The following is a 20,933-nucleotide window of genomic DNA, read 5'->3' as shown; positions in this document are numbered from 1 at the left end:
GTTGAGTTAATAAACAAAAATTCATTTATGAGAATATGAGCTGATGTTTATAATCAGTAAATAAGACACTTAATAAATGAAAATCACCTGAATAGATTTCATTTCTGTCTTTCTGTTTCTGTCTGCTGCTGTTACAGGTGAAACAAAAATACTGGAAGTGGATGAGGGAGAATCTGTTGATCTGAAGACTGAAGTTACTGACATAAAGAGAGATGATGTGATAGAGTGGAGATTTGGAGAAACTCTCATAGCTGAAATCAATCCTGCCAACAATATCTCCAGTACATATGATGATGATCTATTCAGAGATAAACTGAAGCTGAATCATCAGACTGGAGATCTCATCATCAGTGACTTCAGAGAGGAACACATTGGAGGTTATGAACTGAAGATCACCAGAGGTGGAAAAACATCATACAAGAGATTTATTGTGTCTGTCAGAGGTAAGTACATCAAATCTTTCAGTGTAATAATGATTTTATTATCATCTGTACAACTAATTCAATGTGTCTTAAAAGATTTTAACTATAATACTTAGCAATTATGTTAATTCTAAATGACAACTTTATTGTCAGTTGACAATCATTTCAGATAAACATTTTAACTACATGGCTTTAAAATCTGTAACAAACAAGGCCTAGAGAACTAGTAAATTAGTAGCCTAGAGAATATTCTCATTTCACCCTTGTAGAACAAATGTATTAATTAAGCAATATCACTCGAGTAAGAGTGTGATATAGCTCTATATCATCACGGCTGTGATTAGGCCAATCACAGCCGTGATGATATAGAGCTATATCACACGACTCCGAGAGCGATATTGCTTTTATACAACAGTTCAACGGCACACGTTTGAAAAACAAAAACTAGAAAACAACAACAGAGTAATTTTAAAAGCCTCTTTGTTTGAGAACTACTTCTTCCGCCACGGATTTGAGGGCGGCCAGAATGACAGGTAACCCTTTCGGCTGCTTTGAATCTCATATTAACTCAATGGACGGATTTGCCGTTTTTAAATATTACAATTTCTTGGTCACAAAGTGTAGTTTTAAGATTAGTTCAGTCGAGAATGTATATGTATTATATTTAAATCTGCAGTCGATTAGTAAAGATAGCGCCTGTTTGAACGTTTGCTTACTGGGATTCGGTACGTATGAGAACCAAAGCATGAGCGGACGTCAGTGTTCACTTGCCCCGCTGACCACCGCCCTCTCTGGGCTACATCTCTGACAGGGATTCCCTGGCTCTCATGTTGGCCTGATGGTCAAAAATGAGATCAAATCAGCAGTATTTGGTGTCATGATCAAACTATTACTTGTTTTCTTATTCATATTTAGTGTCTGTTGTGTTGTTATTGTTTTGGCGCGAGGTAAAAGTTAATAAACTTATACTTCTATAATGTTACTATTGGTTTACCATTTCATCTTAACGCGATACGAGCACTTGGTTATTATTAGACTTCGTTCTTGTCAGTACTATATAAAACTGTTTTTTATAAGTGTCAGAGAGATGTTTTTGCATGCTGCTTATAAATATATCAGTGGCAATATCTCATAACATGTTTTAATAGTCACGTCGCGATTAAATAAATGAGGTGCTTACCTGCAGTTCCACGGTGTTTTCGCGTTCTGAGAAGAGATATAGCGCTTAACGTCCGACCAGGGGTGCCGGTAGGGGAGGTTCAGAGTATGCCAGGCGTATGGGCCCATGAGTATGCTAGGGGGCCCCACCGTCATCATTTTTCTGTTTTTTTATTGTTTTTAGAATGAGGCTGCAATTGTCCGTGATAGATATGTGGTGTATTCACCGTTTGATGGGGATGTGAAGACGCCTCGCGCTATTGACCACGTCCTCATAGAAAATACACATATCTCTGTAAAGGCAAAGAGAGAAATCCAAATCTGGATGTCGCACATGAGCATTGGGTTATAAAAATGCTTACACTACATAAAAATGCTCTCTAACTGCAGCCGCATTCAGGATCCCTATTATGACAAGTAAACGGAAAGATTGGTTCATGAGATCAGCAAATTTAGCGAGTACAGATCGAGTCATTTAATGCCATTATCGGCCGATACCGATCTGCAGACGATCGATTGGAGCATTCCTAGTTGATATATACGCAACAGTCGCAGTGTTGTTGGTGCGAACTAATACATCTTTTTCTTGAAGCTCGTTGCTGAGATGAACGAGATATGCAGCCCACAACTCAAGGCAGTTTATGTGCAGGTGCAGCTGGGGTGCCGTCCACACCCCTGAGACTGCAAGCCCATTGTAATAGCACGCCTGGATACCTGTTTCAGATGTACAATGGGTCTGACCAAGGAGTGAAATTGAGACGGCACGCAGGTGTAATGGTATATTTGAACTGACCTTAATACATGATACGGTGCCCTCACATTTCTATTTTAGAAATGGTTTGTATTTCTGCGACATTGCGGCAGACAGCAGAGATCACATTTGATGAAAGTTCTGCACATTATAAATGTTAATCATGAAACATAGATTAGGGAAGACTAATTATAGACATTTAAAAGCACAAATATATAATAAATCCCTCAAGTTTCACAAGGAAAGCCATAAGAAGCGGAGGGATGAGTCTAGGGCTGCACGATAAATCACATGCGTAGGACTGGGTACCAAACATCAATACTTTTATGGTATCGAACAAAAAACTCAGATACTATGAGTATCGAAAAATTATTTATCTTTCGGTGCCAAATTTCGGTTCCAAAAGCCAAGCGGCTGTGTCTGTGTGAGCTTGTGTTTGCATGTAAGGACCTAAAGTGCCAGCGATTGGCTGTCCACCACCACGTGACAGGGAGGATTTCTGAAGATACCTAGCAGTCACCCAACACAAGTGTAGAAAAGATGCTAGGGGTGTCACGATTCTCCAAATCCTCGATTCGATTACATTTTCGATTCCAAGATCACGATTCGATTCTCGATTCAAAAAATTGCTATGCCATTATTAATTATTATTATTATTATTATTATTATTATTATTATAGTTTCACATTAACATGTACATTGCGTGCTTTTCATCGCATGGGTGTTTGTGTAGTATGGAGATCAGTATTAATCTCATTAATAATTCACGCAAAAAACATAATTCACACATGCGTAGACAATTTCAGATGCATGAAATCTAATTCACATACACAAAAATATATATATTTGCAAAAAAAACGATGTACATACACAAAATAAAAATACATATTCATAAAATACGTTTCACAAAAAAAAAAAACTATTTACAAATGTAGAACTGTGTACGAAAAGTTTTACATTTTAAGTTTATCATGACTGTGAATGTACGAATCGTCTTTTTTGTTTGTGAATTGCTTTGAATTTGTGTGTGTGTTTTTTGAGACTTTGGTGGCAGCGCGCTTCTTCAACGTGGGCCACTCGTACTCTTTAGCCAATCAGATGCAAGCTTACCATTCAACCAATCATAACCCGCCAAGAGCGCAGCACTCAAGGAGCTCAGCAATGCACACCTTTTGCGCAATCTGGCTCTCCTGACGTATTTCCGGAAGAATCTTCCAGCGCATTTCGTATCTGAGTGTTCTAGCAGCAAAATGCTTTCATATAATTCATTTGAGAGCGATTTATAACTAAAGTATATTTATAGCATTATGTAGTTAACCATTATAGTAATGGCTTCCAGAAAGTTTAAAATCTACAGCGGAAAGAAATTAGTTAAGCTGAACATTGCTGTGTCCAGTTATGTGAGGACTCCTCAAAGTTCAACTCTGTATGAGTTTCCAAATGTTTTTTTGTGGAGGAAAAACATGCAGAAAATGGATTCACAACATTCGACGTGAGCGATTTAACATCACATATCATACAAGGATCTGCAGTCATTTTAAAAGTGATGATTTGATCGTGCTATTGTCCCTTAAACGGCGTCGCTGGCTGAGAAAGGACGCTGCCTTATCCAGTGAACCAAGTATTGCATTTAGTTTTGTTCAGGTATAATTAATATTGACATGTATATAATTAATAGGGATGCACCGAATCCAGGATTCGGATTCGGCCGAATACTGGGCTTTTTGACGGGGTTCGGCCGAATCCTAGATTTTTTTTCCACCGAACCGAACCCTAGGCTTGCGCTACACTGGTCGACGTCACGCGGCCGTTGATTACACACATCGGGTGCTGACGTGGAGATGAGCTTTTTCTTTCGGTGAGCCTTATGGGCTGGACACACCAAAACTTTTAAACACGGCTGAAAACGCCTTGAGGACGCCAAATGCCAGCTGTTTTTCAGCCGAGCGCTTGGAAGCTGTGATGCTTCAGCTGTGAGCCAGTTAGTTGCTGTGGTAATGTCCCGCCCCTCCTCCACTGTAATTGGACGGCCGTGTGAAAACTGACATTGACGAGCGGAGCTTCTCACTCAAAGTTAAATATAGTTTTCAGCGCGGAGATGCTTGCTTAATGGAAAAACGAGCGTGTCGCAACGCATTGCTTTCATTATGCATATGCTTATGGTAATTGTCAAAATAGTTTTCCAACTTGTCATCCTGGCATAATGTACAGTTAAAATAAATAAAATGAAAAATACACTGCGGTGGACGTTGTTTACTTCATTACTGTGCTTTACTGTGTTAATGGAATAAGGATGCGAGTAGGATTCGGTATTCGGTTTCGGATTCGGCCGAATCTTAAACGGTGGATTCGGGATTCGGCCGAACCTAAAAAATCTGGATTCGGTGCATCCCTAATAATTAACTTTTATTCAGTGTTGCCTGCACTGCAGGAATGTAAATATAAATGACTTTACACATTTGCAATGAAGTAATGTATTTAAATATACTGTTAATTACTTTCATTCAGTGTTGCCTGCACTGCAGGAATGGAAATATGAATGACTTTACACATTTGCAATGCAGTAATGTATATGAATATACTGTAAATAACTGCCTACACTTCAGAAATGTAAACATGTAAATATAAATATCTAACAAGCAAACAGATGTGTCAAGGCTGTAGCCAAGTAGTTGCAGAGGTTGTAGTTATGGGGCATCTTGATAGCGATTAAAGGAATAGTCTACTCATTTTCAATATTAAAATATGTTATTACCTTAACTAAGAACCGTTGATGCATCCCTCTATCATCTGTGTGTGTGCACGTAAACGCTGGAGCGCGCTGCGACGCTTCGATGGCATTTACCTTGGCCCCATTCATTCGGTGGTGCCATTTGGAGGTGAAGTTGGAGGTGGCCAGGCGCGTCAACGTTTTTCCTATTTAAGACGAGTGGTTGTGCGAGCAGGTTTGGTGGTACAAAATAAAACGTAGCGCTTTTCTAAGCAGATTTAAAAGAGGAACTATATTTTATGGCGTAATAGCACTTTTGGGAGTACTTTGACTCGCCTGAAAAGTCCGCTCCCCTTCTCACTCTCATAATGGGAGAGGGAGGGTGTTACTGCGCCGAGTCGAAGTCGAAGTAGAAAATACCACATGAGGGGTGTTCATGTGCATTTTCCAAGTGGGATTTTGGTATTTACCATAATTACGATAGCACGTGAACGCAGCATTATGCTGCCTTCACGTGCTATGGTAATTATGGTAAATACCAAAAGCCGACATGGAAAATGCACATGAACACCCCTCATGTGGTATTTTCTACTGGGCAACTCGTAGAATATTTTGATGCACGAGTTGTCAAGATGAGATAACCTTTGACCTTTGAAAATGGTGGAGAGCAACAGAAGAGCAGTGAATGATAAACATTGTACACTACTAAATGTTTTTTGCTACTGTTAGCACATAGTTTTTGAAGCCTATACAATGTTGTGTCATTGACAATTGTAATATAATGCGTTAACACTCAGTGTCAGTTTTAAAAATACTGTTTTGGTTTTGTGTTACCTACCAGCTAGCAGATGCTAGCTAGCAGTCAATAGGAGCGTCCTAGTAATGAGCGATCAGGCAATTTACTCACGTGAATGTATTTTCCCTAAAGTACTACAACAAAAGCACTTGAACACAACACGCTTGTAAATACCAGTTTACAACTGGAAAATAATTTTTTCCCACAGCACGTGAAGGCAGCATTAATGCACGCGTCTTGGACTCCTAGCATCTGAAATAAATCCAGCGCGCCATAAGCAGCTGCGCTTCTCTCTGTCTTACGTGCACGCGTTCTCGCATCTGTCCGAAGTCTACACATAAACTAAAGTAGTAATCCTTTTGTATTTGTTCAGTTTTATGTGTTTCATGTGAGCCGAGGCAAACTATCCCTTTTGTTTAAAATATAACCCGCTGCATTGGTGCCTCTCTTAGGACGTGCAAAGAGCTGCGCTCTGTCCGAAGTCAGATCACTAGTAATCCTTTTTATGATATGCATTTCAAGGAGTTGTAGCAATACATCCCTCGTGTTTAACATATAAATCGCTTTCCGCTGGACTGGTGTTTTTAAAGGAACCTCTGACAGTTTTTCCCCGCTTGGCAAGCCGACCGGACGTGACTTCTTGGCGTGGTAGCATCGACGATCCCATTGTTTAATTCGAAGTTCGAGGATGTGACTTAATTTCGATCGATTTCAATTTAAAATCAAAGTCGCGACACCCTTAAAGAATGCAATATGAGAAATATACAGAAAGGCTTTGTGACGGTCTAACCAATTGAGTGAGCGCAAGTATGGCCGTGCTGTCTCTGTGAAAGTCACTTCAACCAAAATGGCGCTTCACCAAAACTGACAAGGGGTTTCAATTTAAAGCACGCGTGCAGCCTGTGTCTCTCAATGCTTAAAGCCCAAAACTTGCGCCTGGTTCTGCAGCCTTGCAAGATTTCACATGCGCGTCTCCCACAACACTCTCAGACAAGGTGTTAAATTGGACCCACGCGTGTAGCTCTCAATGCTTATGAAATACTCGCGCCTGTCTCTCCACATCGCAAGACTTTATGCCCTCGTCTCCCAAAATGGACGAAGCGTTTAAAACTATTTTTTACAGTTTATGGTTTAAACTTGACACACACGCGCAGCCCAACACTGCTTACAAGCCTGGCTCGTTATTTAAAACAAACTAGAATTCCATTTAACTGGTTTGCTAATTTCACTTGAATGAAATGACATTGAATGCATTTTCTAATCATTTTAAAAATCCCAAATGTATTTAATATTTTGATAGTTATGAAGTTGAGTATTACAGTTTTTTGTTTACAAAAACACTATCTGTTTCTAAAATGTCTCTCTGCTCTCTCTCTCTCTCTCTCTCCTTTGCGCATACTCTTAAAAACAAAACTGACACAATCTCGAAAGGTCGGAAGCCCAAATCATATCCAGCGAAGAAATGTTTTCCGTGTTGTACAGTTTTGCAATGCCCAGCAGGGATTAGCACACAACGTGTTCCATTCGCCAAGTGATTTTTTTTAACCGGTTCTTTTGAACAAATGGTTGAAACAACAGATCTTTCTCCAACACACAAGACGTCACTGTCAGAACAATCAGTCATCAGAAATGAGAATGTAAATGTGCTTTGAGAGTATTTAGAAAGATTTGCCCCTAAATAACAGTCTAAACTAAAAATATACACATTTACGGTGTTAACTTTATGATGATTAAATTATTTATCAGGTATACCAAAGAAGGATCTTATCCTACAAAGGAATAAAAGCCATGGTTAAAAAAAATAAGCAAGGAGCAAGAAATGATAACAACAGAGTGTCAGATAATATCTTTGTCTGATAAATGCCTGGTGTAGAGGAGGTTGTAAAACCTTTCAGAAAGACCATTCATAATTTTTTTTAAAGTCTTTGGCTTAAATAGTGACATTTTTACATTTAAAATATCTGCTCATGATAAGGACATTTTGATTATTATGCCAGTCTCCCGATACGGCGCTGATATCTTGGGTCTTGAATCTGCGCAGTAGCGATTTCGGGACCAGTCCTGCGCAGTAGTGAGCAGGAATTAAAGCCGTGAAATCAAGGCCCCGCCCTCGCTCTTGCAGAATGCGCATATCACAGCTGTCAATCATGACGTGACACAACTGTTTTTATAGCATTAAATAACTAAAAACAAACTTATTTTAAAGCAACACTATGTAGTTTCCATGTAAAAATGACTTACAGCTCCACCATGTGGTTGAAAAGCGCAACAGTGCCTGGTATCAGACACTCTTCTGCAGGCAGGGGGAGGGGCGGAGCTGTGTGCTCTACCCTCCACCGCCACTTTCAGAGTGTGCTTGTAGCAGCTAGGAGGTGGGGATAGACCCCTTGCACGTGACGTCACGCTCTACTCGCGCGAATTATGGACGCCATGACGGACGGCGGAAGTGCTATGTTGTAGACGGACGGCAAGCCGAACAAGTCCGTGTTTGTGTTCGTTAGGGTCATAAAATGGTTATTTCGTGTTGCTATGATGCACCTACCATTACAGAAAAGTGGCATAAATACATTATTTTTACACGCATGTTATTGTTTAATGCTGCAGTGACACCATACATTTCATAGCTGCCAACTCTTACGCATTCACCGTGAGACCCACGCAATTGACCCCATTCTCACGCCACACATCCATTTTCACGATGTAAGTAGCTAAACCAGTGCTCGCAGTACTGACACTTTTATATTTTAGCGTACCTTCACTGTCTTTTGCATGCCACCACTTCTCATGTTGCTGGTACTTTGCTGCAAAGAGTCAAAGAGCATTTCACTTTATGTGGCGCTGCGCAGGAAATTCGGCAGCGAGGACATCAGAGTACCGCGAGAGCAAGTCGAAATGTTACAAAAGGGTCCGCCTTTACCTTTGCTCTCGCGTTACTCTGATGTCATACGCCGATCAGTCAGCTCCGCACCAGTCGAACACACAAAGCGTCAAGGTCTGGATGAAAAGCAGAGACCTGCCCGGATTCCACGCACGCAGATACCCTCAGAAAACAGTAATTTTAAATCACCATCACTCGCGTGTGCATGTTTGCAAGCAGTACAAGCCTGCGTGATGTTTGCTGTGACAGGTTTTAATAAAAGAGAAAAGTGTCAATTGATATTTGACATCTATAAACAATAATATATACGAAATATAATTATATGGTCTTGACATACACATTATCTGTTGCTTTAGTTTAATATAAATTACTCATTTGGTTTATTTCATTGTGACAGTCCCTCTATCACCAATCACAAATCATCACTTTACGCTTCTCTTTCTCAGTGGATAAACTGAATCAAAGCTGCTGTTATCTGCAGTTATACATTTTACAGAGACCAGTAGCCTATTCATTAGATTTTAACTGAACTTTTTTGGAACTTTTATCAGAAGGAAAGCATAATAGAAGTGTATAAAATAATAGTAAAGACTCGAATCTCAGGCATTTAAAGTCAGTAAAAGCTTTTATTTCAATTTAATTTCTAAAATATGATTTGATTTGTATTGTGAACCATTTTAACGCAGTCTTTTCCAAATATTTAACACAGAAATAGCTCAAATCCACACTATTATCAATTGGCAAATGGTTAGGACTTATATAAAAAATTATTACCACAAACCCCCACCCCCCCAAAAAAATCTCACTCCAAGCTGAACTCAGAAGTTGGCAGCTCTGCAGACTTTTAAAAGCCTTAAGATCAGCACCAGTGTATGGGGATATCCCGTTTACCACATAGTGGTACAAATCATGCGGGCTGAAGTCGGGCAGACTCGGCGTTTAATGAGGTCCGTGAAAATTGAAGGAGGAAGAAGGTAAGGGTCGGTATCCAGTCCCGCTATCTCTAACTTCTCTAAATAGCGCTTTTTGTGAGGACCTACCAAATGCCCTACCTCGACCGATAACGGCACAGCAACTTCCTTAATATAAGAATCCATGTATTTTAGTGTAATATATATTTAAACTGTTTAAAACTAATCAAAAATCCCACTCGTCTATTACTAATCAACCTAGTGCGTCAGTGATTTTGCCGTCCAGCATAGCGTCGTCACGTGGTCTAGGTCACGTGTTTGCAAAGGGTCTATATGCCGATATGCGCTTACATGACCAAATTTCGGGTTAGAAAAGAGGTAACCCAGGGATCATATTCAAGTTTTTAAAAACAGGAATATGAGCATATTCATGTTTTTGTCTGTGTTTACATGGCCATGAGCAACCGGGTTATTGCTAATATTCCGGTTTTGAATTTAGGGTTTATGCAGAGTTTTTCAGTGAATAAATAATATGTTTGATGGGTCTAAAGCAAATGATTGATCTTATTTGTGTTCTGTGTTTCTATGTTCTGCTGTCATAGAGAGAATTGTAGTATATGAGGGAGAATCTGTCCCTCTGAAGACTGGAGTTAATGACATACAGAGAGTTGAGGTGATAGAGTGGAGATTTGGAGATAAAGAAACTCTCATAGCTGAAATCAATCCTGCCAACAATATCTCCAGTACATATGATGGTGATGATGATCTATTCAGAGATAAACTGAAGCTGAATCATCAGACTGGAGATCTCAACATCAATGACATCAGACAGAAACACGCTGGAGATTATAGACTGAAGATCATCAGAGATGGAGAAACCTCATACAAGAGATTCAGTGTGTTTGTCATAGGTGAGTAACTGAAATGTTTGAGTATAATAATGATTTTATGATCATCTGTACTCTGTTGACAGTATACTGTAGATGTAAGAGTGATTTATGACTATTAACTTACAGTGGAGATTTTCACACTGTGTTTAACTCTGACTTATCTTCTGTTTAAACCAAAGATAACTGCAGAAACAACAGATTTTAGCACAAATTTATTTATGTAGCAAGAACATGAGAGTTGCCCAAAGTGCTTCACTGTGATTACTTAATTCAGAGTCATTAATATAATAGTTTACCCCCAAAATTAAAAAAAACTGATTATTTACCCACTCCATGTCATGCAAGATATTTATGTCTTCTTTCTTCAGAGTTATATTAAAGCAATGTAGCTCTGTAGTTTTTGTGATGTAGCTCTATATCAGCACAGTTGTGATTAAGCCAGAAGCACAAGGCCATAGAGGAGGCAATCACAGCTGTGATGATATAGAGCTTTATCACTTGACTCAGAGAGCGATATAATTATATTATTATTCAGGGCTTCAGACTAACTTTTTTCACTAGGAGCACAGTGGCCCCCAACTGAAAATTTTAGGGGCACAACCAGAAAATTTAGGGGCGCACAACGTAAACCAACATGCTAACCAAATCTACTAATTTCCACTGTATTACTAATACATTCTTTAATAATAGATGCAGAAATTACAAATGTGATGTTTCAAATTCAGTGTCACATTTTATTCTGCACTTTTGAAGATGCAACAACAAGGTAAACTGACAGCACCATCACTGCCATGACAGTACAAATAGTAAACAAAATACCATACATTCAGAATAAAAAAGTGCTTAGTAACAAAGTGCTTAGTAACCTTTCGGTCATTTCACAGCTACAAACAATACTTAAATGTATGTAACTCTGCATCATCATCCGACGGTGACACTGTAGAACAGGGGTCTCCAACCTTTTTTCATTGAAGAGCTACTTTCTAAAAAATAAAAGTGGTCGAGAGCTACTTGTGTCACGTTATACCTAAATCTTTTAGATAATGTATCATACCTCTCAAATTCAGTTTGAGTTTTTGTGTACACATGTATCAGAAGAATTTATTTTAATAGAAAACACTTTGCATATTATACAGTTCTTTACACATATTAATGAAATCAACACTGTAACAGTATTTAAATAAGTAGGTTCATTATAGCTGCAACTTTAACAACAAGTTAAAATATTTAAATGGGTGACTGAGTTTAACTGGAAAGATTTGAATGCATGTTTGTTTTTTTGTAAATAAAGAACTGTAATACTCAACTTCATAACTATCAAAATATTAAATAGCTACATTTGGAATTTTTAAAATGAATATAAAATACAAATGCGTTAAATGTCATGTCATTTCATTCAAGTGACATTAACAACCAAGTTATATGGTATTTCAGTTTGTTTTAAATAAGGAGCCAGGCTTGTAAGCATTGTTGGGCGTGTGTGTGTAAAGTTTTAACGCATCATCCGTTTTGGGAGACGCGGGTGTGAACTCTTGCGATGCGGACTTGCGGAGACAGGCGGGAGTATTTAATAAGCATAGAGACACAGGCTGCGCGTGTGCGTCAAGTTTAAACACCTGTCTGTTTAGACGCGCGCGCAAAGTCTTGCAATGCGGAAACGGGCGCGGGTATTTAACAAGCATTGAGAGAGACAGGCTGCGCGCACGGCACGCTTTAAATTGAAACCCCTCGTCAGTAGAGCCCGACCGATATGCATTTTTTGGGGCCGATGCCGATACAGATATTAGAGAGTAAAAAAAGACCGATAACGATATATCGGCCGATATTAATTATGTGCATATTATAGTACAGTACACATATACTACAGTATATTATACTACTACAGTACTATACATAGAATACACTATACACATTAACAGAATATACTATATATAAATACTTTTTGCAATGATCACTCTATGATCACACCACAAATGTGGTGATCAAACACTTAAAATGACGTGACAAAGATATGTAATATAGGCAGGTGTGTTTTACAAGTTAACAATAAACTTTATTATCCAAAATGATTCTGATATAAGTGCACAAAACAGTAAATTTGACTTATTATAAATAACTTTAAAACACAAACAAAACAAAATACATATAACTTAAACCATTGTCAGTTTTAACGAGAATAATGTTATATTGGGCTTATTTTAAAAAATGGAAACTTATAAAGTCATTGTTATATTGGGCTTAGCTTTAGAGTAAGTTATAGACTTCACAAATTAATTAAAAACTTACCGTTAAGACGACAATGCTTGAATTACTTACAACATACTGATGTAGGCTAATGTTTAATGTACTGCACAACTTTTTTACAACACGAACCCACAGTGTTCTGCCGGGACTTTAAACTTTTATAAAACTAAAGCGTCTGCTCTCCGCCTCTTTTATTTAAGAAAGGGTGTAAAGTTGCGCGAGCTTATTTAATCAATTGCTTTGAAATGAGCATGTAACAGCACAAGCAGCTGTACTCCCACAGACTGCGCATCAGTTTAAGCGCGTCCTTTCTCCGCCTCGCGTCATTTCTTCCGCTTGCGTTTGAAACAACTCGCAAGTGGACAAAAAAGACTGATTAAAACCACCAAATGTAAACAGGAATGTGTCTCTCTCGTCCACTTATAATCCAATCAACCAAAGCGCGTCTTAATACCAGGTGTAAAATGTTTTGAAGAAACCGTGTGACTGCCGCGCCCGCCACCTGAACTGAGAGACTGACTGAAGTGAAGGGGGATTGGCTGATGTCACTACAGCGAGTGACCTGAGTCGCCATTAGCAACCAATAGGGCGCACTCTGCTGGACAAACAAGTACTTACATCTTTCAAAAGCATTTAATGTGTTCTGTAAGGAACGTTCATATCGGCTTCATATCTGCGGCTTATACGCCGATACAGATATATCTGCGACATGCTCATATCGGCCGATAAAATCGGCAAAACGATAAATCGGTCGGGCTCTACTCGTCAGTTTAGGAGAAGCACTGTTTTTGAATCATACATGTTAAATTACTGATGTCGTACACCAGTCTACACAGCTCAACGCGACGTCAAACACGCACCCAGTCTTTACTACCACAGGCGCTTGTAACACTAACCAGACATCCAAATGCCGCCATAACCACAGAAAATAAATAAATAAACCCACGAGCGAGCTACCTGCAATTAACTTACCGGTAGATCGCGAGCGACGTGTTGGAGCCTCCTGCTGTGTGGGTATTTGCATGCGCTCGCGTCTCATTGATTATTTCATTGCTCATTTCATTGATCATTGACGTGCCCCTTCCACGTTTAATGTATAAAAAAAATGCCACTACTGGATGTAAAATTCAGTCGCACACTCTCAAATTTTGGTCGCAAAATGCGACCATTTGGTCGCAGTCTGGAGCCCTGTTATTAATATTACAACAGTTGATGGCACAAGTTTGAATAAAGAAAACTAGAAAACAAAAACTAAGTTATTTTTAAAGCCTCTTTGTTAGGGAACTACGTTCCTCCCACACAGATTGAAGGCCAGAATTAAAGATAACACTTTCAGATGCTTGTTTTGAATGCCCTAATAACTCAATAGATGTAATAGCCATTTCTCAATATTACTCTTACTGGGTCACAAAGTGTAGTTTTATGGTTATTTCAGGTGAGAATATATATGTCTTATATTCAAATTTGCAAAGTTAGTGCCTACTTTACATTCTACTTTTTACAATTCTGTCATGTGAGTTCCAGGAGCGACCAGCGAGAGCCAGCGCTCATTTAACCCGCTGAACACAGCCTGATCTTGGCTACTTCTATAATTTGCCACTGGCTCTGATGTGTCTGGTGATAAAAATCTGATTAAATTTGTTTTGGGTATATCTAACCAACAGTCTTTAGTCTCATGAATAGTGGGCCGGTCTGGATGAAGTCCAGGGCAGATTTTTTTGTCCCAGTCCAGCCCTGGACTTCATCAGGCCCACAATGCATGTAAACAATTCAATTCAATTCAATTTTATTTATATAGCGCTTTTCACAAATGTTAATTGTTGCAAAGCAGCTTTACATGAGTAGATTTAAAGGAGAACACAGAAAATCAATAGATAATATAAGCAGTAGAATATAGCGGCTAAGGTTAAACTGTACAAGCGAGCATATTAATAGTGTTACATATACAGTAAAGTGCTAAGATAAGCCAAAGTTGGCTGACTCTCCCTGGGACTAAAAACCCCCTAGGAAAAAAACCCGGTGGGAAAAATCCTAGAAGGACAAAAACCCTTGGGAGAGATTAATATGTATATTAATTACATTAAGCGGGGGTTGTGGACAAATGTGAAGCGAAGAGAGAACAAAAGTGAGAGAGAGAGAGAGAGAGAGAGAGAGAGAGAGAGAGAGAGAATGTGCGAGAAAGGGCGATTGTGCACGAAAGAAGGAAACTTAAATACATTGAAACACCTTTTACCTATTACCATTATATCGACTAATATTTCATTAATTCTGAATTCTCTATCTCCATATCAGTTAAATTAATCTGAATTATCTGAACATTCATGTCCTTGTACTCCTGCTACAGCCAAAATAATTTTGAGACGCCCTTTAGCTTAAACATTTGAAATAATATAAACAATATTATATTCAAACTTTTGACTGTTTTCTTTAATAACTACATTACACAATACTTTTTTAAAAAACCTACTTGCAATACTTAAGTACAAAACATGTTTAATACTTTAGTACTTCCACTCAAGTGCTGTGCTTAAAGAGCACTTCAACTACTACTCAAGTCACTTTTTTGATAGAGCACTTGTACTTTTACTCAAGTCTGGGTCCCTAGTACTTTATACATCTCTGCTAAAATGTGACTGTTTTCATTTCAAGCAATGTGTGCTTTGATTTCATGTGAAGTCAAAATGTTAAATAAATAACCTTCACACAAAATACTTTCCTCTTCACTTAATTTTTTTAAAATCACAAAGATAACAACAAATGCCCTTTCAATAGAAAAATACACCCCACATTTAAAATCTGAGCATATACAAACCGTGCCAGAGAACTAGCAGCCAAAAAATAATAATACGCGCTCATTCATCTTAACCGTTGTTAATTTAACCGATGTTTTGTTTTTAGGTCAAATCCTTCAGCCCTATTCCTGAGAATGTAAATTTCTCACTGTATCAGTAGTGTCTTTTACAGTAAAACTATTATCTTTAATCCTGTTGCTTACAACTTTAAACTTGCATATAAGGGGTTTTTAATATATTTTTTTTATTAAATGTGTGGCTAAATCATCAGAAACAGACACTGCACTGCTTATTCAAAGATACGTTTATTATATTGTCTCAACAGAGTGAGTTTGGCAGCTCAAAAAAATTAGTTTATTAACAGCACCGGTGACAGCTACCAATGCTCGTATGCGTTTCTTTTCTGTCACGCGCTCCAGTCAGAAACCAAAGTGCTGTGAATAAACAGACACACGAAGGCGAATGACAAATGCGTCGGCACATCTTGTTCATTATGTGACAATATCTGAGCTTCGCAATATTTCCTGCCACATTGCTCCGTTAATCAATAAAATAGATTGTTTTAAAAGATCGTAAAATGTTTTTATTTGTATCAGCCCTTTAAACTCTCTGGTTTTGACTGTGTTCCTATTTGCGCGGATCCACCTCACGTGGTATAAAAACAACAAAACACAATATACTATATATATATATATATATATACTAAAAATTATACAGGGTTGAGGTAATTTGTAAGAAGCCCCCCACCCAAAGCATTTGCGGATGCAGCGGAGAAAAAGATTCTGATTGGCTGGAAGGTGTGCATTAAAACTGTTTAATGCACAGGTAGTTCCAGTCAGTTTGATTACAGTTCGAAATGAATCTGCTACTATAAACATTGGTAACCAACATAGAAACACAGTTACACTTGCAAACTGAATAAGAGACACACATGAAAACGTTTATTTAGGTTTGCATATCGTTTAATTTGTATGGTGAATATGGCATTTTTGAGAAATGGGCCCAGGCACAAGACGAAATAGAAGACTTGGAGAAGACGTTGAATGACAAAAAGCGGCACAAAGAATTAACACCGGCAGAGATAGAACTTTTTTTTATTATTGGAACAGAGATAGGAAATCATACCATTATGTTGACTGTCAGCTTTCTTCAATAAATGTCTGATGTCCATTTTCTTCTCTAAAGAAGCTTTTTCCCTGAGTTTCTCAATAATTGTCACATTCCCATTTCTTCTTTCCCATCGGTAAGTCTGGAAAACTTGATGTCCCCCTTCAGTGAATTTAAAAAGAAATATTAATATTGGAATTATGAAACACTTTGTGTAAAGTTATCTCCAGTTAAAGGCGGAGTGCACAATGTTTGAAAAACGCTTTGGAAAAGGAGACGGGCCGACTACCAAAACACATTTATAGCCAATCAGCAGTAAGGAGCGTGTCTACTAACCGACATCCTTGCCGTGTTGCGTATGTGTGGGGCGGGTCTTTTAAAAGAAGGTCCAGATTCTATTGGGGTAGGGGCGTGTTTGTTTAGGTGATTTCAAATATCAACATTGGCTTTCAAACATTGTGCACTCCGCCTTTAAGTATATTACAAACACTGGCATGTCCAGAAATTGGGGATATTCCTTAAAGATTTCACCAATAATTGGTGATTTTGTCATTACCTGTATCCATCTTCTTTGATGACTGAAGGTTTGGTCAATGGCATTCTTTATTGATGATGTCCTCTCACTTCAACTCTGTTGAAGCTACCGTCTGATGTTCTGTAATCTCATTTTTATAAATCCACTGTGTGATGGCCCATTAAAAAAAAAATGCTCCTATCATGATCAATGCAAAAATAGCACTTAGTTAGAGTCAAGTACAGTTTTTATACACATTGTCAAGTAAGAAATTTCATACACATAAATGAAGTACGTAAAAGCATCCTTACTTACGGTACATGTCCCTCTTTTTGACCAAATGAGACCATAATCCAACAATACAATCTCCTTTGAGAGTGCCAACTTTTCTTTTTCAGATGGATAGCTGAAAAGATTACAAACAAACATTGACACAAGAATTGTGATTTACATCTAGTTAAGTATTACTGGGCAGTATTTATAACTCAATAGTGCAAAAACACTTTACAGCTAGTAGCACAAAACTACACCCATCTTATTCACGTAGCACTTTAGCCTTACTGCAAGCAGTGAAAGGTTTGTGAAGTTTGACTCCTTTAGACCACTACTCTCCCAGTAATTAATTGCGTCTTGTCTCACTTTATATTGAACGCGAGCGGCGCGACACAAAAATAAAAACAGTATTATAAAATGTGGCTGTGCATCATCCAGAATGTACAGCATCACCGATTAATAATGAGTTTTACCGTCTTTTGTCTCGTCATGCCGCTCACAGGTGTACAGTGCGTTAGGTACAGTGATGTGCATACTGTTCCACCATGTGCTTTACCCAGTGTTGGGGGTAACGAGTTACAAAGTAACGGATTACAGTAACTACATTACTTTTTTGGGTAACGAAGTAAAGTAACGCATTACACTAATAATATTGGTAACTACACTACTTTACTAGACTATAGGAACGCGCTTTCCTGCGTTACCCAAGCAGTGTTTGCCTGGGTTTAAAGTTCTGTCTATTTAAGTGGTGCGTGCATGCGTGTCCCTGTACGTGTGCCGTTGCCATAGAGATTGATTTGACGCAGCTGCTGGTGCAAAGGGGAGCGGGAAATAAAGACGGAGGGTTTCAGCCACTGGGGCGATATTCACATTACTTTCAGCGTATTGCTCAAAGGACAAAAATATTCGTGTGAAATGCACACTATGCCCACACGACAAGTGTCTTTCAACTGCTGACAACGCGATGAGCAACCTGTCTGAGCATTTGTAAGCCCAGCATGGCAATACAACACTTGTGGCGAAAGATCCTGCTTAACTTACCGGTCAGGGATCGAGAGGTCCGAACCCGAAGACGGAATTAGGTAATGAACCTCAATCGAGTCAGAGCCAGAGCATAATTCTTTTAAAGAAATTATTTGAACGTAACCCGAACAGCAATGTCGCGTGCGCTCAATTTATAGAAAAAAGCCAGGAGTCAGGACCGCTGTTTTCTTCATAATCTTACTTCCAAAATCCAAATCTAATCCTATAAACTTTTCGATGTTTGATGTATCACTGTTACCGCCCTGCCAGACTGTCTTAAATAGAGAAATAAGTTAATTCCTTGATTTGCGTTGTTGATTCATTTATAAATAATTCCCCCAAGGGTTTAGTTTATGCGCAAAAAGTATTAAAATGAATAGAACGTGATGATTACGTCTTTCTTTGGTGAAAAAATAATAAAATAAATAAGCCTATATGAAATGTGTTTCCCTTAAATAATTAGCAAATTAACAAAACGAATTCAAAAGTAGCCTATATGAGTTTATTTATTGTGTGACGCACTCCCAAACCGATGCAGCACAAAACCCTTTTTACCTATTTAAAAAAGCACAATGTTTTGTTATTATTGCGAGTGTAACTTTACATAAATAAATTTACACATTACAGTTTTGAATGTTGTTTTACTTTTATTTGTATGACCATAATTTAAGGTAATTTAAGGTAATGCAAAATGCAAGCTCCTCACGCGTTTCATGCCATCACCCGCGTGGGTTTACACAGGGCAGCGAGAAAGAGACATTAAACTTTAAACATTTAACATTCTACTTGAGTTTTTTTGGACATCCCTTTGGAATCACTGCAATCATATCATCAATTTATAAGGTAATAATAAATATAAGTGCAGCGCTTATGAGTGTTCAAACACTGCTGACCGCTCAGCTGTCACTCAGCCGACCCTCACAAAGTTTCACATTAAATGATAATATATTTGAACAGTCATGGTCCTGTGCTTATTTCTGTCAATGTTCTGCATGAAGATCTTTAAAGGTTTCTACTTACATCACGATTTGCGGTGCGGCCGGTCGCAGTCTTTATGTAAAACGGGTATGAAATAAATTGATGCTGATGTCGGATAACGGGTCAACTGTTATTTTAATCACGCGGATGCGGGTTATCAAACAGGACTGTGCATGACTCGTATAAGGAAAATGGAATGACAACATGAAAATTATAAAATAGCCTACATGTTTATATTCTGTATGAAACCACCATGGGCGCTAAACTTGCGGTGTTAAAGGGACAGTTCACCCAAAAATAAATTATAAATTTTGTTACAAACCTGTATAAATATCTTTGTTGTGATAAACACGAAGCAACATATTTTGAGAAATGTTAATAACCAAACCAAGCATGAGCCCCATTCACTTCTATAGTAGGAAAAAAGAATACTATGGAAGTGAATGGGGCTCATGAATGGTTTGGTTACAAACATTCCTTAAAATATTTTCATTCATGTTCACCAGAACAAAGACATTTATACAGGTTTGTAACAACATAAGAGTTACAAACCTGATTTACAAATAAATTATACAGAATTTTAATTTTTGGGCGAACTATAAATCCGATGGGGTCAAAAATTAGGGTGCACCAGTGCAACCAGTGCAAAAAGTTAGTCTAGAGCCCTGGCCGGTCATTTAAAGTAGTCACTCATCATCAGCCGACCCCGCCTAAACCATGTCCATGTATCTATGTGGTAAATTAAGAAAAAGGAAAGTAAAGTAATAAGTAGTGAAGTTACTTTTCAAATGCAGTAACTAGTAAAGTAATCTCATTACAATTTTAAGAAGTAACTAGTAACTAATAACTAATTACATTTTTTGAGTAACTACCCCAACACTGGCTTTACCACACGCGACAAGGTGTTGCGATAATCAAAGGCATAATTTATAATGACCCGTCCTATAACGTAAAGACATAAACTGAAAAGAAACCCGTTACCGCGTGACACGTCTATTTAGGACACGGTGTTAACGATTTACGTTACAGTGCTGCAAGCAAGTGTCACACATATTACTAACCCGTAGTCCAATGTGCCTTTCATGAAACCAGTGTTTCTCAAACTTTTTCTGCCATTCCCCACTTTGGAGGTAGGGAAGAGTTCCAAGCCACACCTGTCCCAATCGCCCAAACAAAATCATAATCAGCTAGGCTTTAAGTTACCGCGTGACATTTTCTACAGTCTGATTTATTTAAGTTTTAAGCTAGGTTTATGTTTAAATGTGCCGTTTTGAGTGTATGGTCAATAAATAATTGAATTAATAGATTTTCTCCCATTTGTCACGCCCCACTTGCAATGTTCCTATTCCCCACCAGTGGGGCCCGCCCCACACTTTGAGAAACCCTGCATTAAACAATGACTGTTAACATGAATCTCCAAACGTAACTTTGCAAAACGAGCGAGCATTTAATGTTACCATAATAAAGTTTAAATTAACAGTCTCCT

The 20,933-nt window shown here is 38.3% G+C and overlaps 1 protein-coding gene and 1 long non-coding RNA gene across 2 annotated transcripts in view; one reads left to right on the top strand and one right to left on the bottom strand.

Moving 5' to 3' along the window:
- Positions 1–20,933, top strand: part of LOC129453464 (uncharacterized) — a 127,753-nt gene that overhangs the window by 51,268 nt on the left and 55,552 nt on the right. The window contains exon 6 of the mRNA XM_073862359.1: positions 138–443. Coding sequence (XP_073718460.1) covers positions 138–443 — 306 coding nt within the window. The remainder of the gene's footprint in view (positions 1–137; positions 444–20,933) is intronic.
- On the bottom strand, positions 16,684–17,730 carry LOC129426011 (uncharacterized). Its single transcript, XR_012366067.1, has 3 exons — positions 17,489–17,730; positions 17,191–17,339; positions 16,684–16,821 (listed from the first exon to the last, which is right to left on the bottom strand). It is a non-coding gene; the product is annotated as an uncharacterized lncRNA (long non-coding RNA).

This window comes from Misgurnus anguillicaudatus, chromosome 23 (assembly GCF_027580225.2).
Source record: "Misgurnus anguillicaudatus chromosome 23, ASM2758022v2, whole genome shotgun sequence".
Taxonomy (NCBI): domain Eukaryota; kingdom Metazoa; phylum Chordata; class Actinopteri; order Cypriniformes; family Cobitidae; genus Misgurnus; species Misgurnus anguillicaudatus.
Note: the sequence above shows the minus strand (reverse complement) of the source record. Positions and strands in the feature narration are given on the sequence as shown.